This window comes from Glandiceps talaboti, chromosome 17, assembly GCF_964340395.1.
Source record: "Glandiceps talaboti chromosome 17, keGlaTala1.1, whole genome shotgun sequence".
Taxonomy (NCBI): Eukaryota; Metazoa; Hemichordata; class Enteropneusta; family Spengelidae; genus Glandiceps; species Glandiceps talaboti.
Window position 1 is genome coordinate 1,909,826 of NC_135565.1, and position 26,894 is coordinate 1,936,719.

The window sequence follows — 26,894 nt, forward strand, 5'->3', positions numbered from 1 at the left end:
AAAGCCAGGTATACCATTGCTACATACCATATGAGTTATATAAAGCCAGGTATACCATTGCTACATATGAGTTATATAAAGCCAGGTATACCATTGCTACATATGAGTTATATAAAGCCAGGTATACCATTGCTACATACCATATGAGTTATATAAAACCAGGTATACCATTGATACATACATGTATGAGTTATATAAAGCCAGGTATACCATTGCTACATATGAGTTATATAAAGCCAGGTATACCATTGCTACATATGAGTTATATAAAGCCAGGTATACCATTGCTACATATGAGGTATATAAAGCCAGGTATACCATTGCTACATATGAGTTATATAAAGCCAGGTATACCATTGCTACATACCATATGAGTTATATAAAACCAGGTATACCATTGATACATACATGTATGAGTTATATAAAGCCAGGTATACCATTGCTACATATGAGTTATATAAAGCCAGGTATACCATTGCTACATATGAGGTATATAAAGCCAGGTATACCATTGCTACATACCATATGAGTTATATAAAACCAGGTATACCATTGATACATACATGTATGAGTTATATAAAGCCAGGTATACCATTGCTACATATGAGTTATATAAAGCCAGGTATACCATTGCTACATATGAGGTGTATAAAGCCAGGTATACCATTGCTACATATGAGGTATATAAAGCCAGGTATACCATTGCTACATACCATATGAGGTAATAAAGCCAGGTATACCATTGCTACATATGAGTTATATAAAGCCAGGTATACCATTGCTACATATGAGGTATATAAAGCCAGGTATACATGTACCATTGCTACATATGAGGTATATAAAGCCAGGTATACCATTGCTACATACCGTATGAGTTATATAAAGCCAGGTATACCATTGCTACATACCGTATGAGGTATATAAAGCCAGGTATACCATTGCTACATATGAGGTATATAAAGCCAGGTATACCATTGCTACACATGAGGTATATAAAGCCAGGTATACCATTGCTACATATGAGGTCACAGGTGTATAAAGCCAGGTATACCATTGCTACATATGAGGTATATAAAGCCAGGTATACCATTGCTACATACCGTATAAGGTATATAAAGCCAGGTATACCATTGCTACATACCGTATGAGGTATATAAAGCCAGGTATACCATTGCTACATATGAGTTATATAAAGCCAGGTATACCATTGCTACATATGAGGTGTATAAAGCCAGGTATACCATTGCTACATATGAGGTATATAAAGCCAGGTATACCATTGCTACACATGAGGTGTATAAAGCCAGGTATACCATTGCTACATACCGTATAAGGTATATAAAGCCAGGTATACCATTGCTACATATGAGGTATATAAAGCCAGGTATACCATTGCTACATATGAGGTATATGCATGTAAAGCCAGGTATACCATTGCTATTGTACCAAATATTGTATTGTACAAAATATATGCTGGAAGGTACTTTTTAGCAAGGTTAATTTAGAGATTTTGAAAAGCAAATTACTGTACTGACTGTGAGCTCAGACCTGAGTTGTGAGGTAGCTGCTAGCTGTATAGAGTGTGAGAGTAGAAGTAATCAGTTAATTATACTGTACATCATGTATAGATCAACCTGGCCAACAAACTAAACTGGGTTAATTTGTTTATTTTGTAAAACCTTTTCTAAATTTATAAAGAAGAGAGCTAATTAGGAAAAACGTCAGATGATTAGCAGCACAGGAAAGATATATTATTATAATGGCAATAATTGATGATGATTTGATGATATCATACTTGCCGTTTGAATTGGACATTCCAAAGAGTGTAATTGTTTATATACACTTCTTATCGATTGAGTTTATCTTGAAAATCATAGATGTGTCCATTTATTTCATGCTGGTCAATTGGATTTCATTGTATTATAAGTGTGATAGGTATTGAGTTGTATGTAGGTGTATTGATGTAGCACTATCTCATTGGTTACCATCCACCTCTGTTGTAACGGCGGTTGGTGCAAAACACAGGTACAGGTCAGGTACAGACCAGGCCAGGCCAGATCAGGTAAAGACTGAATATTTTTTTGGAATTACATTGACATTGGGATCCAAAGATCTGTCATCTGTTTTTATTTACAATATATATTAGTTTTAATGGGATGTTTCACCTTCTCTTTTATAAATGCTAATTCAACAATGTAAGTGCTCAAATATGTTCACATTCTGTTGAAAACTTATGTGATGATAATTATAGTCTAAACTGCTCAAATGATATCTCTCTTGACAGCCATTAATTACCAATTTTAATCACAACTCACACAGAGTATGCACATTTAGATGTGTCATAGAGTGTGTAGTAGACAAGTAGAAATCTAAACCTATTTGTTACATTGCATACAAAAGAAGTGAGTATAAATGGTAGATGCGTGCCCAATGATGGAAATCCATAATTACAAAGCATACCGGTAGAATGTACCCGTCGCCTGACCTGATTTTTGTGCCAACTTTCATTGACCGTTGATGCAACGTATACAACACAAATATGTTAGTCTTGGTTACCCAGACTCTTGCCATAGAGGGCGCCATTCCTCAACAGCAATATATATTAGTTTTCATGGGATGTTTCACCTTCTCTTTTATAAATGCTAATTCAACAATGTAAGTGCTCAAATATGTTCACATTCTGTTGAAAACTTATGTGATATAATCATAGTCTAAACTGCTCAAATGATATCTCTCTTGACAGCCATTAATTACCACCTCTCAATGGCAAGAGTCTGGGTAACCAAGACTACAATGTATATGTATCAATATAAATTATAACGTGATTTTCAACATTTCATATAAACGGATTGAATATAAGGCCAACTTTGAAATATTCTTATTATTACACACAATGTTTCTCTATTACTATACATTTTATATCGCCCGCTGAATAACCTATGACCTTTTCATCTGGAATGTGTTTATGTAAACATGACAACTCAACAAAAAATTAGGACACATGGAGAGCATTAATTTTCACGATGTTTTTATCAATTTTTGCAAAACAGCCAAAAGTTTACCCTATGAGTTGGGGTGACAGATTTTGAGTCATGAAACAGAGTCACTTAATGCTAGATTGGTATTTATCTTCAGGGATGACACACTTGGACTAATATCCCCAAGACGGTTGTTCTTGAACAAGCATTTGTCACTTCATTTAGCCAAGCCATTTTCGTACTTTCTTGTTCTAAATACATTGTAATGGTATATTTTAGTTGTGCAAATCATCCTATTATATCAGTAAAATTTAATACTGAAACTGCACGAAATGCAACTACTTTCCCATATGAGTGTCTGCCATATTTTTTAATGATGTGCAATATTCTAAAACTAAAAATGCCTGCAGGTGGCAAAACGTTTTTACTCTTGCAACCAGCATGTACAAGAACGAACAAGTATGAAATCTATGTGAAAAATGTAATTCCTAGAACAGAAGACAGAAATTGTGCAGTGATTTTGAAACAAAGATAACTGATAGCGAATTGCTGATAAAAAATAACCTGACAACAAATTGAAAATGTACACCAAATATAAGGATGGATTCACATCTTTGGATCTGAACGTGAATTAAACAAAAAAATATTGAGTCGATACCTGACCTGGCTTGGCCTATACCTGGCGTGTATATATATACCTACGATTTGTACCGACGGAAACTACATTTGTATTACCTGAACAATAGAATGTGTTTGAAAGAAGCCTGTAATATAAACTAGCTGAATAAAACAACTTATGCAAAACAGTGTAACTGGGTAACTCAGGTTGAAAAAAAATCAATACAAATCCACCGTTGAGTCAACAGAAACAGTCTAAACAGACTGTGGTAGACTACATAGTGACTGCCATGAAAACACTGCAGCTGTAGTTTTCAAGTGAACCATTAACCTGTTTAAAATGTAGGTACATTTTGTAACTTGTGTTGTTAGTGTAACTTGTGTTGTGAAAATTGCTAGAGAGGAACTAAAAGGAAGACAAAACTATTGATTTGCAAATTGTGCATGGTACAACTAGATTGTGTTATGGTAGTTGTAATGATAGCCATTGACAGCAAGGTTTGCCACTTTTATTCAGGGTTTTTTTTTGTCAATCAAATACTTTTTAAAGACACACCTTCCATCTCAGTGTACATATATTTTTTGACTTCATATTTAAGCCCTCAGTTCTATGTAAGCTTTAAAATGTCCTACATGTATATGAATATTAGATAGGGAATGGGTCGCATTCTGAATATCAAAATGAACTCTTCTAGCTCCAGACTTAATGTAAACACTTTCAAGAATTAAATTTAAACAGCCACTAAAATCACCTGTAGTTCCTTAGTCAACATGTGTTGATGTACAATGTACATTTGTATGTCTGTCTGTGGTGAACTGTCAGTTGTACAACAAGATATCTGTATGTGGTGAACTGTCAGTTGTACAACAAGATATCTGTATGTGGTGAACTGTCAGTTGTACAACAAGATATCTGTATGTGGTGAACTGTCAGTTGTACAACAAGATATCTGTGTGTGGTGAACTGTCAGTTGTACAACAAGATATCTGTGTGTGGTGAACTGTCAGTTGTACAACAAGATATCTGTATGTGGTGAACTGTCAGTTGTACAACAAGATATCTGTATGTGGTGAACTGTCAGTTGTACAATAAGATATCTGTGTGTGGTGAACTGTCAGTTGTACAACAAGATATCTGTGTGTGGTGAACTGTCAGTTGTACAACAAGATATCTGTATGTGGTGAACTGTCAGTTGTACAACAAGATATCTGTGTGTGGTGAACTGTCAGTTGTACAACAAGATATCTGTGTGTGGTGAACTGTCAGTTGTACAACAAGATATCTGTGTGTGGTGAACTGTCAGTTGTACAATAAGATATCTGTGTGTGGTGAACTGTCAGTTGTACAACAAGATATCTGTGTGTGGTGAACTGTCAGTTGTACAACAAGATATCTGTATGTGGTGAACTGTCAGTTGTACAACAAGATATCTGTGTGTGGTGAACTGTCAGTTGTACAACAAGATATCTGTATGTGGTGAACTGTCAGTTGTACAACAAGATATCTGTGTGTGGTGAACTGTCAGTTGTACAACAAGATATCTGTGTGTGGTGAACTGTCAGTTGTACAACAAGATATCTGTGTGTGGTGAACTGTCAGTTGTACAACAAGATATCTGTGTGTGGTGAACTGTCAGTTGTACAACAAGATATCTGTGTGTGGTGAACTGTCACACACTGTGGTGAACTTTTGTGATACACAAGACTTACTATACTTCCCTATTGAGGACTTCAAATGGATATGGCAGCCGTGTGTGTGTGTGCGCGCGCGCGTGTGTGTGTGTGTGTGTGTGTGTGTGTGTGTGTGTGTGTGTGTGTGTGTGTGTGTGTGTGTGTGTGTGTGTGTGTGTGTGTGTAAACAACGTAAACTCAAAAACCGCAGGACCAATTGCGTTGGTATTTGATGGGGACATTACTTTTGGTGTCTAGTTAGGAAATTGTTCAAAGCAAAGTGATTGCATCACATGTATGTGTTTTGGGTCAAAAAACATGATTCGTGGTGTGAGAAAATGCTTTTACTCAGCCTAGAAATGAAAGTTTATTGTTTTATTGATGCCATGAAATCATTAAATCTTTTATGGGCTACTTCACATCTCAATGTCAATGGCATCACCTGGTTAACCTCTGTTTAAGGTTGCTTGGAAACACTGTTTTTATCACAGCTGAATTAAATCATAGACAGTGTCTATGGTTAAAACAGGTTTATTCATGCTACAGACATAATAAAAAGTCTTTATATCTGTCTGTCTGTCTGCCTATCTGTGGTTGACTTAAACTAAAAGAAAATTAAAAAGTCAAAAAAACACTGGGAAGAATATTTAGATTTTTTGTAGGGGTGGTGGTTTCAGTCTCTAGTTAGCACAACTGAACTAATGAAGTTCAAGTTCCATAGGCATGGTGTGGTGTGTGGGTGTCTGTCCATCCATCCATCCATCCATCTGTCTATCTGTCTGTCTGTCTGTCTGTCTGTCTGTCTGTCTGTCTGTCTGTCTGTCTGTCTATATGTGTGTGTGGATGATTTCTTCTTCCATAACTGGCCACCTTCAACATGTTGAATATTTTGCCAGTGAGTACACAATACAAATGAGGATGAACAATTAAAGCAGTTCTGATTCAAAGTAAATAAATAAATAAAAGAAAAATAAATAGTAAATAAATATTAAAAGTTATTTAGTTGTCCAAGTGTGATGCCACTAGTGTGTTGATGCCGATCAAGTTAGTGTGTTGGTGCCAATCAAGTTAGTGTGTTGGTGCCAGTCAAGTTAGTGTGTTGGTGCCGGTCAAGTTAGTGTGTTGGTACCAAACAAGTTAGTGTGTTGATGCCGATCAAGTTAGTGTGTTGGTGCCAATCAAGTTAGTGTGTTGGTGCCAGTCAAGTTAGTGTGTTGGTGCCAGTCAAGTTGGTGTGTTGGTGCCAGTCAAGTTAGTGTGTTGGTGCCAGTCAAGTTGGTGTGTTGGTGCCAGTCAAGTTGGTATGTTGGTGCCAGTCAAGTTAGTGTGTTGGTGCCAGTCAAGTTAGTGTTTTGGTGCCAGTCAAGTTAGTGTGTTGGTGCCAGTCAAGTTGGTGTGTTGGTGCCAGTCAAGTTGGTATGTTGGTGCCAGTCAAGTTAGTGTGTTGGTGCCAGTCAAGTTAGTGTGTTGGTGCCAGTCAAGTTAGTGTGTTGGTGCCAGTCAAGTTATGTGTTGGTGCCAGTCAAGTTAGTGTGTTGGTGCCAGTCAAGTTAGTGTGTTGGTGCCAGTCAAGTTAGTGTGTTGGTGCCAGTCAAGTTAGTGTGTTGGTGCCAGTCAAGTTATGTGTTGGTGCCAGTCAAGTTAGTGTGTTGGTGCCAGTCAAGTTAGTGTGTTGGTGCCAGTCAAGTTAGTGTGTTGGTGCCAGTCAAGTTAGTGTGTTGGTACCAGTCAAGTTAGTGTGTTGGTACCAGTCAAGTTAGTATGTTGGTGCCAGTCAAGTTAGTGTGTTGGTGCCAGTCAAGTTAGTGTGTTGGTGCCAGTCAAGTTAGTGTGTTGGTGCCAGTCAAGTTATGTGTTGGTGCCAGTCAAGTTAGTGTGTTGGTACCAGTCAAGTTAGTGTGTTGGTGCCAGTCAAGTTAGTGTGTTGGTGCCAGTCTAGGTGTGTTGGTGCCAGTCAAGTTAATGTGTTGGTGCCAGTCAAGTTAGTGTGTTGGTGCCAGTCAAGTTGGTATGTTGGTGCCAGTCAAGTTAGTGTGTTGGTGCCAGTCAAGTTAGTGTGTTGGTACCAGTCAAGTTAGCATGTTGGTGCCAGTCAAGTTAGTGTGTTGGTGCCAGTCAAGTTAGTGTGTTGGTGCCAGTCAAGTTAGTGTGTTGGTGCCAGTCAAGTTAGTGTGTTGGTGCCAGTCAAGTTCAGCTGTCAAAGTGCACCCCTGGTACTTTTTGGATGAACTGTGTTTTGTTGTTTTTCCATTTAATTTGTAGTCATTGATTATAGGTGATCGTTTTCCTTGTTATTGACAAGACAGAACACTTATCTGGATGGAAGGACATTTTCCACTTGTGTGCCCAGGCAGTTAACTTGTCAAGATCACTGATCAGATTGTCAAATTTGTCCATAAGCTTCTGATGTAACAGTAAATTAGGACTTAAACTCAAAAACCACCCAATTGATTGCCTTGGTATTTGCTGGGGACATTACTTTTGGAGTTTAGTTGGGAAATTGTTCAAATGAAAATGATTGTATCAGAGATGTACCTTTTGGGTCAAAAAATGTGATTTTTGGTCAAAAAACGTGAATTCAAAAATTACTTTGCAGATCAGTTTGAAATTTGATGGAACACTCCTAGGGATGTTTAGATTAAGAATTGTTGATGACATGATGATCCAATAAGTGGTATGCAAATTAGGGCTAAACATGTGTCTTTTAGTTAAAAATTTATAATTCCAAAACTGCTGAGCAGATGGGGCTGAAATTTACAGAATCTTTTATCTACAAGAATCTTAGGAGTAGACCGTTTACCCAACTCAATTTGAATATTATAATCCAAAATTCTAAATTTAGTTACTATAGTTTTCTACAAACAGGATTTTCAATATGCAGAACTTAAGATATTTCTCAAAACCAAAAACTATTTTAAACAATCTATATGTTCTTATTTTGTTTTTATCAGTACCATAGTGTTTCTTCTAATGTCATTATGTAATTCCCTGTGCCAAGATAATATTAATATTATGATAGCCGGTTTAGAAAAAACTTGAAGATAGATTTCTTTTCAAATACTCCAATGATTGGCACATATTTTTACAACTTCATTCATCATACATCTCCAGTTTCATTCTCAAATCCTTGGTTTCTATAGAAATGAATAAGATGAAACCATGTTTTCAGTAGCTATAGGAGGAACAGCCTGGTCAATGGAGGGACAGTGTATTTTATGAAATCATTTGTAAGATGAAACCATGTTTTCAGTAGCTATAGGGGGAACAGCCAGGTCAGTGGAGGGACAGCATGTTTTATGAATTCATTTGTAAGATGAAACCATGTTTTCAGTAGCTATAGGAGGAACAGCCAGGTCAGTGGAGGGACAGCATGTTTTATGAAATCATTTGTAAGATGAAACCATGTTTTCAGTAGCTATAGGAGGAACAGCCTGGTCAGTGGAGGGACAGCATGTTTTATGAATTCATTTGTAAGATGTTTTTGTTATAGCCAGTGAGTTTAGAATCCAACCTTTGATCTGTATGCAGTCAGAATGCTGTATTGTTTGTCAACTGAAATCACAGCCTGTTGTTATGTCTGCAGCTTTTATGAACACTTTTGTGTTGTATACCGGGTCATATATAGGGGTCAAGCTAACAGGGGCACACCTGAATTTTCTATTCAAACAAAATTGAATAAAATGAAAAGGATTTAGTTTGGGCCTGTCACTTTGTGATATTTGTTTGATTTTGATTTATCCCACCTGGAAGGCAGACACTCGTAAACCTGGCTGTCAGGAGCAAATCAGTTTTTTACAACAATCATGAACTGATAAGGTTCAGTAGTGCTATAGGCATGGTGTGGTGTCTGTATATATCTGTCTGTCTGTCCATCTGTATGTGTATGTATGTATGTATGTATGTATGTATGTATGTATGTATGTGTGTGTGTGTATGTGTGTGTGTGTGTGTGTGTGTGTGTGTGTGTGTGTGTGTGTGTGTGTGTGTGTGTGTGTGTGTGTGTGTGTGACTTAAAATAAAATACCGTCAGACCAATTGCCTTGGTATTTGGTGAGGACATTACTTTTGGTGTATAGTTGGGAAATTGTTCAACTCAAAATTATCACATCACAGGTATGTGATTTGGGTCAAAAAACTTCAACTCCAAAACTACTGGCAGATTGGACTCAAATTTAGTGAGAACATTCTTAGGGGTGTGTAGATTAAGATTTGTACATGGCATGATGATTCTATTAGTTATATGCAAATTAGGGCTAAAATGTGTCTTTAATTCTAAAATTACTGAGCAGATGGCTAGACTCCATAGAGGGCAAAGTCTTGAAATGTGAGGGTATAGCAACACATGTACTAGACTCCATAGAGGGCAAAGTCTTGAAATGTGAGGGTATAGCAACACATGTACTAGACTCCATAGAGGGCAAAGTCTTGAAATGTGAGGGTATAGCTACACATGTACTAGACTCCATAGAGGGCAAAGTCTTGAAATGTGAGGGTATAGCTACACATGTACTAGACTCCATAGAGGGCAAAGTCTATTTGAAAGAAACCCTATATTTATACAAAAGAAATCTTTTAAAGGTTTTAAATTACTATTTTAATGAATGTGTCATATATACTTCTCTTTTTCTTGTACATTTTAGAACCAAGGAACCGAAGCCTATCTCTCCATATTTACAGCGACTTCCCCATAGTACTTTGTTTTTGATACAACAACATCAACAACAAGAACAACAAACACAGAAGTTGAGAAGACCATTGTCAGGTACCCAGTCAGCTAGACCAGCGCCTAGGGAAAAACCTAAAGTAGATTCCAAATTCATTGCAGACACGGATAAATGGGATCCAGATTCTGGAAAGAGCGAAGAAGAAGGGAAGGAAGGAGAAGAGAAAAGGAAAATTCGACCTGCTAGTGCACCTAGTAGATCTAAAAGGTGACAAGAAGTACTATGGATTTTAGTGTGTGTGTGTTAGTGTGTGTGTATGTGTGTGGGTGTGTGTGTGGGTGGGTGGGGGGGGGTGGGTGGGTGGGTGTGTGTGTGGGGGGGGTGTGGGTGTGTGTGTGGGTGGGTGGGTGGGTAGGTGGGTGGGTGGGTGGGTGTGTGTGTGTGTGTGTGTGTGTGTGTGTGTGTGTGTGACTTCCTTTATTGAGCCTCTCTTTAGTGATTTCAGGTTTTGATCACTTTGTCAGTCTTTGAGAAATTGTACCAATGTACCACACTATGCACCGCGATGGAGTAAACTACATGTACGTGTACCAACACATGGTGAACATATCAACAGTGTATATTGCAAAGATAATGACATGGGTTGGATAGGCAACTGGATAGTCATTCAGCAAATGAACACCTATAAAGTGTTCGTAAGCAATTAAAAAAAATATACAGTTGTGCTAACATGCCATTGGCGCTATTTTCATTAATGAGGCTTTCCACAAAGATAGAGTCACAATGCATAATTGTAGACCTGGCTCTATAAGAATTTATTGAACCCTTTCATTTGCAACCTGACCCAGCTGTTATCATAGCATACATGTTGAGCTGTCAAACTCATCAACTGTGTACTATGTATTTTGTTCATAGTCACCTACGACCTACCAGTGCTAAGTCTACAACATCCACAGCATCAAGAATGTCTATGAGGTCAGCCTTCTCAACCACAGGTGGTAAACGAAACAGATCATTCTACAGACAACCACCAATCATAAAGTGTGTTGCATACCGGAATGGACAGAAAGATGTGTGCCATGAAGTGTCTGCTCCTAATATCAAAATGGTAAGTACTTTATACTACTTAGTGACAACAATACAGATAAGGTTAAGTCCTGCTGTCCATTGGTGATGTGACAGTTAGGGCTAAAATCTAAATTTTGATATAAAAAACCTTATATCTTGAAAACTACCTGGCAAAAGGGGATGAAATTTGGAGGGGGTTGTTTCTGGAGGTGTTTTTCTGCAGATATTTTCAAGACTTTTTTGACACAAATGGTATCAGATTGTGGAAGAGCCAACTACAACACTTATAGTTGAAGGCATTTCACTTGCCAACTACAACACTTAGTTGAAGGCATTTCACTTGCCAACTTCAACACTTAGTTGAAGGCATTTCACTTGCCAACTACAACACTTAGTTGAAGGCATTTCACTTGCCAACTACAACACTTAGTTGAAGGCATTTCACTTGCCAACTACAACACTTAGTAGAAGGCACTTCACTTGCCAACTACAACACTTAGTTGAAGGCATTTCACTTGCCAACTATAACACTTAGTTGAAGGCACTTCACTTGTCAACTGCAATGCTTAGTTGAAGGCACTTCACTTGCCAACTGCAACACTTAGTTGAAGGCATTTCACTTGCCAACTACAACACTTAGTTGAAGGCATTTCACTTGCCAACTTCAACACTTAGTTGAAGGCACTTCACTTGCCAACTACAACACTTAGTTGAAGGCATTTCACTTGCCAACTACAACACTTAATTGAAGGCATTTCACTTGCCAACTACAACACTTAGTTAAAGGCACTTCACTTGCCAACTATAACACTTAGTTGAAGGCACTTCACTTGTCAACTGCAATGCTTAGTTGAAGGCATTTCACTTGCCAACTATAACATTTAGTTGAAGGCACTTCACTTGTCAACTGCAATGCTTAGTTGAAGGCACTTCACTTGCCAACTACAACACTTAGTTGAAGGCACTTCACTTGCCAACTACAACACTTAGTTGAAGGCACTTCACTTGCCAACTGCAACACTTAGTTGAACTTCACTTGCCAACTACAACACTTAGTTGAAGGCACTTCACTTGCCTACTGCAACACTTAGTTGAACTTCACTTGCCAACTACAACACTTAGTTGAAGACACTTCACTTGCCAACTGCAAAACTTAGTTGAAGGCACTTCACTTGCCAACTACAACACTTAGTTGAAGGCACTTCACTTGCCAACTACAACACTTAGTTGAAGGCACTTCACTTGCCAACTACAACACTTAGTTGAAGGCACTTCACTTGCCAACTGCAACACTTAGTTGAACTTCACTTGCCAACTACAACACTTAGTTGAAGGCACTTCACTTGCCTACTGCAACACTTAGTTGAACTTCACTTGCCAACTACAACACTTAGTTGAAGACACTTCACTTGCCAACTGCAAAACTTAGTTGAAGGCACTTCACTTGCCAACTACAACACTTAGTTGAAGGCACTTCACTTGTCAACTGCAATGCTTAGTTGAAGGCATTTCACTTGCCAACTATAACATTTAGTTGAAGGCACTTCACTTGCCAACTACAACACTTAGTTGAAGGCACTTCACTTGCCAACTACAACACTTAGTTGAAGGCACTTCACTTGCCAACTGCAACACTTAGTTGAACTTCACTTGCCAACTACAACACTTAGTTGAAGGCACTTCACTTGCCTACTGCAACACTTAGTTGAACTTCACTTGCCAACTACAACACTTAGTTGAAGACACTTCACTTGCTAACTGCAAAACTTAGTTGAAGGCACTTCACTTGCTAACTATAACACTTAGTTGAAGGCACTTCACTTGTCAACTGCAATGCTTAGTTGAAGGCATTTCACTTGCCAACTATAACATTTAGTTGAAGGCACTTCACTTGCCAACTACAACACTTAGTTGAAGGCACTTCACTTGCCAACTACAACACTTAGTTGAAGGCACTTCACTTGCCAACTGCAACACTTAGTTGAACTTCACTTGCCAACTACAACACTTAGTTGAAGGCACTTCACTTGCCTACTGCAACACTTAGTTGAACTTCACTTGCCAACTACAACACTTAGTTGAAGACACTTCACTTGCCAACTGCAAAACTTAGTTGAAGGCACTTCACTTGCCAACTACAACACTTAGTTGAAGGCACTTCACTTGCCAACTGCAACACTTAGTTGAACTTCACTTGCCAACTACAACACTTAGTTGAAGACACTTCATTTGCCAACTGCAAAACTTAGTTGAACTTCACTTGCCAACTACAACACTTAGTTGAAGGCATTTCACTTGCCAATTACAACACTTAGTTGAAGGCATTTCACTTGCCAACTACAACACTTAGTTGAAGGCACTTCACTTGCCAACTACAACACTTAGTTGAAGGCACTTCACTTGCCAACTGCAACACTTAGTTGAAGGCATTTCACTTGCCAACTTCAACACTTAGTTGAAGGCATTTCAGTTGCCAACTACAACACTTAGTTGAAGGCACTTCACTTGCCAACTACAACACTTAGTTGAAGGCATTTCACTTGCCAACTACAACACTTAGTTGAAGGCATTTCACTTGCCAACTACAACACTTAGTTGAAGGCATTTCACTTGCCAACTACAACACTTAGTTGAAGGCATTTCACTTGCCAACTTCAACACTTAGTTGAAGGCATTTCAGTTGCCAACTACAACACTTAGTTGAAGGCACTTCACTTGCCAACTACAACACTTAGTTGAAGGCATTTCACTTGCCAACTACAACACTTAGTTGAAGGCATTTCACTTGCCAACTACAACACTTAGTTGAAGGCATTTCACTTGCCAACTGCAACACTTAGTTGAAGGCATTTCACTTGCCAACTGCAACACTTAGTTGAAGGCACTTCACTTGCCAACTACAACACTTAGTTGAAGGCATTTCACTTGCCAACTATAACACTTAGTTGAAGGCATTTCACTTGCCAACTACAACACTTAGTTGAAGGCACTTCACTTGCCAACTACAACACTTAGTTGAAGGCACTTCACTTGCCAACTACAACACTTAGTTGAAGGCACTTCACTTGCCTACTGCAACACTTATTTGAAGGCACTTCTCTTGCCAACTGCAACACTTAGTTGAAGGCACTTCACTTGCCAACTGCAACACTTAGTTGAAGGCACTTCACTTGTCAACTGCAATGCTTAGTTGAAGGCACTTCTCTTGCCAACTGCAACACTTAGTTGAAGGCACTTCACTTGCCAACTGCAACACTTAGTTGAAGGCACTTCACTTGCCTACTGCAACACTTAGTTGAAGGCTCTTCACTTGCCACTTGAGTCATTTTCCAAAATGAATAAAACAGCTATTTTCAGATTACATGCCGACAAGTAATCAAACACATCATAACAAACTAATCGATAGCAATTATATTTATGGCAAACTGTTGAAGGAAATAATGATTTTACTAAATAATATAGCAATCTGTAACACATCGATTAAACTGAGGAACATATTGAAATACTTTGCTCATATTATAACAGATGATTTGTGTATCTACTTGCTGTGCAGTACAGTGTACATTTTATTTGTCCTGGGCAATAGGACTAACAGATGATTTGTGTATCTACTTGCTATGCAGTACAGTGTACATTTTATTTGTCCTGGGCAATTGGACTAACATATGATTTGTGTATCTACTTGCTGTGCAGTACAGTGTACATTTTATTTGTCCTGGGCAATTGGACTAACATATGATTTGTGTATCTACTTGCTGTGCAGTACAGTGTACATTTTATTTGTCCTGGGCAATTGGACTAACAGATGATTTGTGTATCTACTTGCTGTGCAGTACAGTGTACATTTTATTTGTCCTGGGCAATTGGACTAACAGATGATTTGTGTATCTACTTGCTGTGCAGTACAGTGTACATTTTATTTGTCCTGGGCAATTGGACTAACAGATGATTTGTGTATCTACTTGCTGTGCAGTACAGTGTACATTTTATTTGTCCTGGGCAATTGGACTAACAGATGATTTGTGTATCTACTTGCTGTGCAGTACAGTGTACATTTTATTTGTCCTGGGCAATTGGACTAACAGATGATTTGTGTATCTACTTGCTGTGCAGTACAGTGTACATTTTATTTGTCCTGGGCAATTGGACTAACAGATGATTTGTGTATCTACTTGCTGTGCAGTACAGTGTACATTTTATTTGTCCTGGGCAATTGGACTAACAGATGATTTGTGTATCTACTTGCTGTGCAGTACAGTGTACATTTTATTTGTCCTGGGCAATTGGACTAACAGATGATTTGTGTATCTACTTGCTGTGCAGTACAGTGTACATTTTATTTGTCCTGGGCAATTGGACTAACAGATGATTTGTGTATCTACTTGCTGTGCAGTACAGTGTACATTTTATTTGTCCTGGGCAATTGGACTAACAGATGATTTGTGTATCTACTTGCTATGCAGTACAGTGTACATTTTATTTGTCATGGGCAATTGGACTAACAGATGATTTGTGTATCTACTTGCTATGCAGTACAGTGTACATTTTATTTGTCCTGGGCAATTGGACTAACATATGATATGTGTATCTACTTGCTTGGCAGTACAGTGTACATTTTATTTGTCCTGGGCAATTGGACTAACATATGATTTGTGTATCTACTTGCTATGCAGTACAGTGTACATTTTATTTGTCCTGGGCAATTGGACTAACAGATGATTTGTGTATCTACTTGCTATGCAGTACAGTGTACATTTTATTTGTCATGGGCAATTGGACTAACAGATGATTTGTGTATCTACTTGCTATGCAGTACAGTGTACATTTTATTTGTCGTGGGCAATTGGACTAACAGATGATTTGTGTATCTACTTGCTTGGCAGTACAGTGTACATTTTATTTGTCCTGGGCAATTGGACTAACATATGATTTGTGTATCTACTTGCTGTGCAGTACAGTGTACATTTTATTTGTCCTGGGCAATTGGACTAACAGATGATTTGTGTATCTACTTGCTGTGCAGTACAGTGTACATTTTATTTGTCCTGGGCAATTGGACTAACAGATGATTTGTGTATCTACTTGCTGTGCAGTACAGTGTACATTTTATTTGTCCTGGGCAATTGGACTAACAGATGATTTGTGTATCTACTTGCTGTGCAGTACAGTGTACATTTTATTTGTCCTGGGCAATTGGACTAACAGATGATTTGTGTATCTACTTGCTATGCAGTACAGTGTACATTTTATTTGTCCTGGGCAATTGGACTAACAGATGATTTGTGTATCTACTTGCTGTGCAGTACAGTGTACATTTTATTTGTCCTGGGCAATTGGACTAACAGATGATTTGTGTATCTACTTGCTATGCAGTACAGTGTACATTTTATTTGTCATGGGCAATTGGACTAACAGATGATTTGTGTATCTACTTGCTATGCAGTACAGTGTACATTTTATTTGTCCTGGGCAATTGGACTAACATATGATATGTGTATCTACTTGCTTGGCAGTACAGTGTACATTTTATTTGTCCTGGGCAATTGGACTAACATATGATTTGTGTATCTACTTGCTATGCAGTACAGTGTACATTTTATTTGTCCTGGGCAATTGGACTAACAGATGATTTGTGTATCTACTTGCTATGCAGTACAGTGTACATTTTATTTGTCATGGGCAATTGGACTAACAGATGATTTGTGTATCTACTTGCTATGCAGTACAGTGTACATTTTATTTGTCGTGGGCAATTGGACTAACAGATGATTTGTGTATCTACTTGCTTGGCAGTACAGTGTACATTTTATTTGTCCTGGGCAATTGGACTAACATATGATTTGTGTATCTACTTGCTATGCAGTACAGTGTACATTTTATTTGTCCTGGGCAATTGGACTAACAGATGATTTGTGTATCTACTTGCTATGCAGTACAGTGTACATTTTATTTGTCATGGGCAATTGGACTAACAGATGATTTGTGTATCTACTTGCTGTGCAGTACAGTATACTTTTGATTTGTCCTGGGCAATTGGACTAACAGATGATTTCAGTAACAATCCTTTGGATGCACCATTCACATGGTGAGCTTATATTGTAAGCAAAATGGCCCCATCTCTTCTGGTACTAATGGAATGCATACGGGCATATGCAGACAGTAATTTTTATTCGTAAATTTATTTGAAAGTGCGTAAAATATGCAAGATTTGACAGAAATACTACTCCATTGAAATGTCTATACCCCAGAGGTCAGCTTTTCTTTTTCATATTTTTACCTTTGCCTTTGACCTCCATATTCAAGGTCAAATAGCAAATTGGTCATAAAAATGACTATTAGTTATTGTATCTATGAGAACATCATTCAAATTTGCATAATAACTTTGTCTTAAAACGCACAAGTTGGGCCTGTCTTCAATTAAAGGATTGTTTTAACTTGAAATAACATGTAATTGTATTTGTTTTACAGTTATTGGAGCATTGTACAACCAAACTTGGCTTGAATACAGCAGCAAGGAGGGCCTTTCTATCAGATGGTACAGAGGTCTTATTAGCCAGTGACATCAAACGTGGTGCAGACATCTACATATCCTGTGGTGAAGGATTTCAAGATCCACTCAGATCAGAAAAAAGTAAGTCTTTGTAGCTAGACATCAACTTAACTACCTATAGGATAAGATTCCATATATACCTATATGTCCATATCAATCATTGACATCAACTTAACTACCTATAGGATAAGATTCCATATATACCTATATGTCCATATCAATCATTGACATCAACTTAACTACCTATAGGATAAGATTCCATATACACCTACATGTCCATATCAATCATTGACATCAACTTAACTACCTGTAGGATAAGATTCCATATATACCAACATGTCCATATCAATCATTGACATCAACTTAACTACCTGTAGGATAAGATTCCATATATACCTATATGTCCATATCAATCATTGACATCAACTTAACTACCTGTAGGATAAGATTCCATATATACCAACATGTCCATATCAATCATTGACATCAACTTAACTACCTGTAGGATAAGATTCCATATATACCTACATGTCCATATCAATCATTGACATCAACTTAACTACCTGTATGATAAGATTCCATATATACCTACATGTCCATATCAATCATTGACATCAACTTAACTACCTGTAGGATAAGATTCCATATATACCAACATGTCCATATCAATCATTGACATCAACTTAACTACCTGTAGGATAAGATTCCATATATACCTATATGTCCATATCAATCATTGACATCAACTTAACTACCAGTAGGATAAGATTCCATATATACCTATATGTCCATATCAATCATTGACATCAACTTAACTACCAGTAGGATAAGATTCCATATATACCTATATGTCCATATCAATCATTCTTGATGAAATTCAATTCACATTAAATTTACGTTAAATGTCTTTGCAAAATGCCTTTCTGATTGGAATAGGCACAGTGTTTTTGTTAAGGGTGGTAAGCAGGTAAAATCTACCTGAGTACCCCTGTCATTTTACCAAGGTTTCCTACCAGTGTATTTGTTAAGGGCAGTAAGTAGGTAAAATCTACCTGAGTACCCCTGTCATTTTACCAAGGTTTCCTACCAGTGTATTTGTTAAGGGCAGTAAGTAGGTAAAATCTACCTGAGTACCCATGTCATTTTACCAAGGTTTCCTACCAGTGTATTTGTTAAGGGCAGTAAGCAGGTAAAATCTACTTGAGTACCTACCCCTGTCATTTTACCAGGGTTCCCTACCAGTGTATTTGTTAAGGGCAGTAAGTAGGTAAAATCTACTTGAGTACCTACCCCTGTCATTTTACCAGGGTTCCCTACCAGTGTTTTTGTTAAGGGCAGTAAGTAGGTAAAATCTACTTGAGTTCCCCAGTCATTTTACCAGGGTTCCCTACCAGTGCTTTTGTTAGGGTGGTAAGTAGGTAAAATCTATGTGAGTTCCCCTGTCATTTTACTAGGGTTCTCTACCAGTGTTTTTGTTTAGTGTGGTAAACATGTACAATCTACCTGAGTTCCAATGTCATTTTACCGATGTTCTCACCAAAATTGCAGTACAATGTATTGGAAACTGCCAATTTTACCATATTCCCCCCTTTCTGTTACCAGGGTTCACTAACTCAAACACTGAGGCACTACAATCACAACTCAAATGAAAATATAACAAAAAACAAACATTATTGAAAATGATTTAAGTTTGTCTAAAATATCAATACCCAAATATTACCATGTTCATTGACAATAGCACGATAATTCCATATATAAATTTCTAACAAACCTGCACAAGTGAATTGTGCAGGTAACCTAATTAAACATCCGACTTGAATCGACTCCACTTGGACCATAGGTCACGTTAGTCTACTCAATTTGATTTCCGCAACCATTTTTAGTATAACTGAACTAAGATTCTGTAGTGCTATAGCCATGGTGAAATATCTGTGTGTGTGTGTGTGTGTGTGTGTGTGTGTGTGTGTGTGTGTGTGTGTGTGTGTGTGTGTGTGTGTGTGTGTGTGTGTGTGTGTGTGTGTGTGTGTGTGTGTGTGTGTGTGTGTGTGTGTGTGTGTGTGTGTGTAAATGACTTAAAGACTTAAGTCAAAACTACCAGACCTATTGATTGCCAAATGGTATGGTGGTTTTTGAGTTTAGGTCATCCACACACATACACATACATACCCACAGGCACATACACCACATACACACACACACATACACATACACACACATACACACACACACATACACACACACATACACACTCAAACATACACACATACACACACATACACGCACACACAGACAGACAGACAGATGGACAGACTGCACCATTCCCATAGCTCTACTTACCTTATCAATTCAGTTATGCTAAGAAATGACCCAGCAACTAAGATAGTAAGAAACTGCACAATGTCAATATCTCTAACATAGGTAGCATTGCTAGGATCCCATATAGTATAATACTTATTACCAATGTATTTACTTCACTAACATAGGTAGCATTACTAGGATCCCATAGTATAATGCTTATTACCAATGTATTTACTTCACTAACATAGGTAGCATTACTAGGATCCCATAGTATAATACTTATTATCAAAATGTATTTACTTCACTAACATAGGTAGCATTGCTAGGATCCCATAGTATAATACTTATTATCAAATTGTATTTACTTCACTAACATAGGTAGCATTGCTAGGATCCCATAGTATAATGCTTATTATAAATGTATTTATTTCACTAACATAGGTAGCATTGCTAGGATCCCATTATAGTATAATGCTTATTACCAATGTATTTATTTCACTAACATAGGTAGCATTGCTAGGATCCCATAGTATAATGCTTATTATCAATGTGTTTACTTCACTAACATAGGTAGCATTGCTAGGATCCCATAGTATAATACTTATTATCAAATTGTATTTACTTCACTAACATAGGTAGCATTGCTAGGATCCCATATAGTATAATACTTATTATCAAATTGTATTTATTTCACTAACATAGGTAGCATTGCTATGAAGAAGACAGCATCATGGACAGTGGATGGTGTAGTATTTGATGAAGATACTAAGAAAAAGAAAACAAAGCCAGCTTTGTCAAAAAGACTGAGGTAAGGAGTTTGATATATTTAGAAACTGAGACAAGGAATATAAAACTAACAGGGGAGGAAGTACGCAATGACAGGGGAGGAAGTACACAATGACGGGAGGAAGTACACAATGACAGGGGAGGAAGTACACAATGACAGGGGAGGAAGTACACAATGACAGGGGAGGAAGTACACAATGACAGGGGAGGAAGTACACAATGACGGGAGGAAGTACACAATGACGGGGGAGGAAGTACACAATGACAGGGGAGGAAGTACACAATGACGTGGGAGGAAGTACACAATGACGGGGGAGGAAGTACACAATGACAGGGGAGGAAGTGCACAATGACGGGAGGAAGTGCACAATGACAGGGGAGGAAGTACACAATGACAGGGGAGGAAGTGCACAATGACAGGGGGGGGGAAGTACACAATGACGGGGGCGGAAGTACACAATGACAGGGGAGGAAGTACACAATGATGGGGGAGGAAGTACACAATGACAGGGGAGGAAGTGCACAATGACGGGAGGAAGTGCACAATGACAGGGGAGGAAGTACACAATGATGGGAGGAAGTGCACAATGACAGGGGAGGAAGTACACAATGACGGGGGAGGAAGTACACAATGACAGGGGAGGAAGTACACAATGACGTGGGAGGAAGTACACAATGATGGGGGAGGAAGTACACAATGACAGGGGAGGAAGTGCACAATGACGGGAGGAAGTGCACAATGACAGGGGAGGAAGTACACAATGACAGGGGAGGAAGTGCACAATGACAGGGGGGGAAGTACACAATGACGGGGGAGGAAGTACACAATGACAGGGGAGGAAGTACACAATGGCGGGGGAGGAAGTACACAATGACAGGGGAGGAAGTACACAATGACAGGGGAGGAAGTGCACAATGACAGGGGAGGAAGTGCACAATGACAGGGGAGGAAGTACACAATGACCGGGGAGGAAGTACACAATGACAGGGGAGGAAGTGCACAATGACGGGGGAGGAAGTACACAATGACGTGGGAGGAAGTACACAATGACGGGGGAGGAAGTACAAATGACGGGGGAGGAAGTACACAATGATGGGGGAGGAAGTGCACAATGACGGGGGAGGAAGTGCACAGTGACGGGAGGAAGTACACAATGACGGGGGAGGAAGTACACAATGACGGGAGGAAGTACACAATGACAGGGGAGGAAGTACACAGTGACAGGGGAGGAAGTACACAGTGACAAGGGAGGAAGTACACAGTGACAGGGGAGGAAGTACACAGTGACAGGGGAGGAAGTACACAATGACAGGGGAGGAAGTACACAGTGACAGGGGAGGAAGTGCACAATGACGGGGGAGGAAGTACACAATGACAGGGTTATGGAGATATTTAAAGAAAAGAGACAGCAAATTTGTGACAGATGGGTAGACAGACAGGAAATAGAAAAAGTTGACAAGACAGACAGTTAACCCTATTTTTTTTTGTTTTTTATTACCTGACTGACCCAAATTTTCTGCTCTGACATAAAAATAGAAAATTACTTTTATTTTTGCCCACCCCCTTAATATTTTGTGGAACAGCACCCTCTCTGGCAAGAATAAGGAAGTATCTAGAGTCTGTCAACTATATGTACAGTCATGGCAGCGACGACACTTGTTCATGAACAGAGCATTTCTTTCATGATGGAAGTTATTCAAGTAGGAGGGGCTTACAATATGTCAGCTGTGTAGAGAAGCTGTGAAAGGGTTTGTTACCAGGAATCCAATAAAAAGGAGATAGAGAGGAGGAAAAGGAGAGGCAGAGAAGATAATTTTTATTTTTGTTGGCTTTTTTTAAAAATCAACCAACCAACCTATAGTTGCCATGAAAACGTAATGAGAAAGATGAAAACAAAATAGGGTCACCCTAATAATGACAGAGTTATTTTTTAAAATATATATACATACTTTTTTTTTTACATCTTTAGGAAAATGTTAGCACAGAAAAATAGGAGAGTAATGGTATTCAAGAATGGTGATGGTCAAGAGATGTCTGAAGTGGTGGTTACAATGGATAAATTTGATACTGTAAGTCATTAGGTGGTTACAATGGTGGTTACTAGGTATATGGTAATATAAGATTGGAATTGATACTATAGGTATATGATAATATAAGATTAGAATTGATACTAGGTATATGGTAATATAAGATTGGAATTGATACTATAGGTATATGATAATATAAGATTGGAATTGATACTATAGGTATATGATAATATAAGATTAGAATTGATACTATAGGTATATGATAATATAAGATTGGAATTGATACTATAGGTATATGATAATATAAGATTAGAATTGATACTATAGGTATATGATAATATAAGATTAGAATTGATACTATAGGTATATGATAATATAAGATTAGAATTGATACTAGGTATATGATAATATAAGATTGGAATTGATACTATAGGTATATGATAATATAAGATTAGAATTGATACTAGGTATATGATAATATAAGATTGGAATTGATACTATAGGTATATGATAATATAAGATTAGAATTGATACTATAGGTATATGATAATATAAGATTAGAATTGATACTATAGGTATATGATAATATAAGATTAGAATTGATACTAGGTATATGATAATATAAGATTAGAATTGATACTATAGGTATATGATAATATAAGATTGGAATTGATACTATAGGTATATGATAATATAAGATTAGAATTGATACTAGGTATATGATAATATAAGATTAGAATTGATACTATAGGTATATGATAATATAAGATTAGAATTGATACTATAGGTATATGATAATATAAGATTGGAATTGATACTATAGGTATATGATAATATAAGATTGGAATTGATACTATAGGTATATGATAATATAAGATTAGAATTTATACTAGGTATATGATAATATAAGATTAGAATTGATACTATAGGTATATGATAATATAAGATTGGAATTGATACTATAGGTATATGATAATATAAGATTGGAATTGATACTATAGGTATATGATAATATAAGATTAGAATTGATACTAGGTATATGATAATATAAGATTGGAATTGATACTATAGGTATATGATAATATAAGATTAGAATTGATACTAGGTATATGATAATATAAGATTGGAATTGATACTATAGGTATATGGTAATATAAGATTAGAATTGATACTATAGGTATATGATAATATAAGATTAGAATTGATACTAGGTATATGATAATATAAGATTAGAATTGATACTATAGGTATATGATAATATAAGATTAGAATTGATACTATAGGTATATGATAATATAAGATTAGAATTGATACTAGGTATATGATAATATAAGATTGGAATTGATACTATAGGTATATGATAATATAAGATTAGAATTGATACTATAGGTATATGATAATATAAGATTAGAATTGATACTATAGGTATATGATAATATAAGATTAGAATTGATACTATAGGTATATGATAATATAAGATTAGAATTGATACTATAGGTATATGATAATATAAGATTAGAATTGATACTATAGGTATATGGTAATATAAGATTAGAATTGATACTATAGGTATATGATAATATAAGATTAGAATTGATGCTATAGGTATATGATAATATAAGATTAGAATTGATACTATAGGTATATGATAATATAAGATTAGAATTGATACTATAGGTATATGGTAATATAAGATTAGAATTGATACTAGGTATATGATGATATAAGATTAGAATTGATACTATAGGTATATGATAATATAAGATTAGAATTGATACTATAGGTATATGATAATATAAGATTAGAATTGATACTATAGGTATATGGTAATATAAGATTAGAATTGATACTATAGGTATATGATAATATAAGATTAGAATTGATACTATAGGTATATGATAATATAAGATTAGAATTGATACTATAGGTATATGGTAATATAAGATTAGAATTGATACTATAGGTATATGGTAATATAAGATTGGAATTGATACTATAGGTATATGGTAATATAAGATTAGAATTGATACTAGGTATATGATAATATAAGATTAGAATTGATACTATAGGTATATGATAATATAAGATTAGAATTGATACTATAGGTATATGGTAATATAAGATTAGAATTGATACTATAGGTATATGGTAATATAAGATTAGAATTGATACTATAGGTATATGATAATATAAGATTGGAATTGATACTAGGTATATGATAATATAAGATTAGAATTGATACTATAGGTATATGGTAATATAAGATTAGAATTGATACTATAGGTATATGATAATATAAGATTAGAATTGATACTATAGGTATATGATAATATAAGATTGGAATTGATACTATAGGTATATGATAATATAAGATTGGAATTGATACTATAGGTATATGATAATATAAGATTAGAATTGATACTAGGTATATGATAATATAAGATTAGAATTGATACTATAGGTATATGGTAATATAAGATTAGAATTGATACTATAGGTATATGGTAATATAAGATTAGAATTGATACTATAGGTATATGATAATATGCTGCTTGATGTTTTTCAGTTCTTAGATGATAGCACCAACCGACTTGGTCTGACTGTTCCTGCCAAGACTGTGTACAGTTGGGAGGGTGAAGTCATTACAGATTTGAAGCAAGGTAAGATGCTACAGTAACTATGGTATTAAACCAGTCAACTTTCTAAGTTAGGGGATATCTTATTAGTCATGCTTAGAGCTTAGAAATATAACGACAATTTTTTTTCATTACTAAAATAGTGAACTGTCAAAGTACCATGTTGTATCTTGTATACAATGATATAAGTCTTTGCTATGTACCATGTTGTATCTTGTATACAATGGTATAAGTCTTTGCTATGTACCATGTTGTATCTTGTATACAATGGTATCAGTCTTTGCTATGTACCATGTTGTATCTTGTATACAATGGTATCAGTCTTTGCTATGTACCATGTTGTATCTTGTATACAATGGTATCAGTCTTTGCTATGTACCATGTTGTATCTTGTACACAATGGTATCAGTCTTTGCTATGTACCATGTTGTATCTTGTATACAATGGTATCAGTCTTTGCTATGTACCATGTTGTATCTTGTACACAATGGTATAAGTCTTTGCTATGTACCATGTTGTATCTTGTACACAATGGTATCAGTCTTTGCTATGTACCATGTTGTATCTTGTACAGAATGGTATCAGTCTTTGCTATGTACCATGTTGTATCTTGTATACAATGGTATAAGTCTTTGCTATGTACCATGTTGTATCTTGTATACAATGGTATTAGTCTTTGCTATGTACCATGTTGTATCTTGCATACAATGCTATCAGTCTTTGCTATGTACCATGTTGTATCTTGTATACAATGGTATCAGTCTTTGCTATGTACCATGTTGTATCTTGTATACAATGGTATCAGTCTTTGCTATGTACCATGTTGTATCTTGTATACAATGGTATCAGTCTTTGCTATGTACCATGTTGTATCTTGTATACAATGGTATAAGTCTTGCTATGTACCATGTTGTATCTTGTATACAATGATATAAGTCTTTGCTATGTACCATGTTGTATCTTGTATACAATGATATAAGTCTTTGCTATGTACCATGTTGTATCTTGTATACAATGATATCAGTCTTTGCTATGTACCATGTTGTATCTTGCATACAATGGTATAAGTCTTTGCTATGTACCATGTTGTATCTTGTATACAATGGTATAAGTCTTTGCTATATACCATGTTGTATCTTCTACACAATGGTATCAGTCTCTGCTATGTACCATGTTGTATCTTGTATACAATGATATAAATCTTTGCTATGTACCATGTTGTATCTTGTATACAATGGTATCAGTCTTTGCTATGTACCATGTTGTATCTTGTACACAATGGTATAAGTCTTTGCTATGTACCATGTTATATCTTGTATGCAATGGTATCAGTCTTTGCTATGTACCATGTTGTATCTTGTATACAATGGTATCAGTCTTTGCTATGTACCATGTTGTATCTTGTATGCAATGGTATCAGTCTTTGCTATGTACCATGTTGTATCTTGTATAACACACTTTGATATTGTTATACAATGGCATATATGTACATGACTGTCTGTCCAGAATGTTGATTGTTGTTAGTTTAAACCAATAACATTCTATGATATTAGGTAGCATGAACAGATTTTCATCAAAATAAAGTTGTCAGTTAGTC

General features: G+C 36.5%; 1 protein-coding gene across 2 annotated transcripts in view; it reads left to right on the top strand.

Annotated features, from left to right (window-relative positions):
- The window catches only part of LOC144448726 (doublecortin domain-containing protein 1-like), a 138,534-nt gene that overhangs the window by 21,423 nt on the left and 90,217 nt on the right, over positions 1–26,894 (top strand). For both annotated transcript variants that reach the window (XM_078139033.1, XM_078139034.1), the window contains exons 3-8: positions 9,908–10,198; positions 10,847–11,039; positions 17,468–17,630; positions 20,550–20,655; positions 22,604–22,703; positions 25,228–25,321. In XM_078139033.1, the coding sequence (XP_077995159.1) occupies positions 9,908–10,198; positions 10,847–11,039; positions 17,468–17,630; positions 20,550–20,655; positions 22,604–22,703; positions 25,228–25,321 (947 nt within the window). The remainder of the gene's footprint in view (positions 1–9,907; positions 10,199–10,846; positions 11,040–17,467; positions 17,631–20,549; positions 20,656–22,603; positions 22,704–25,227; positions 25,322–26,894) is intronic.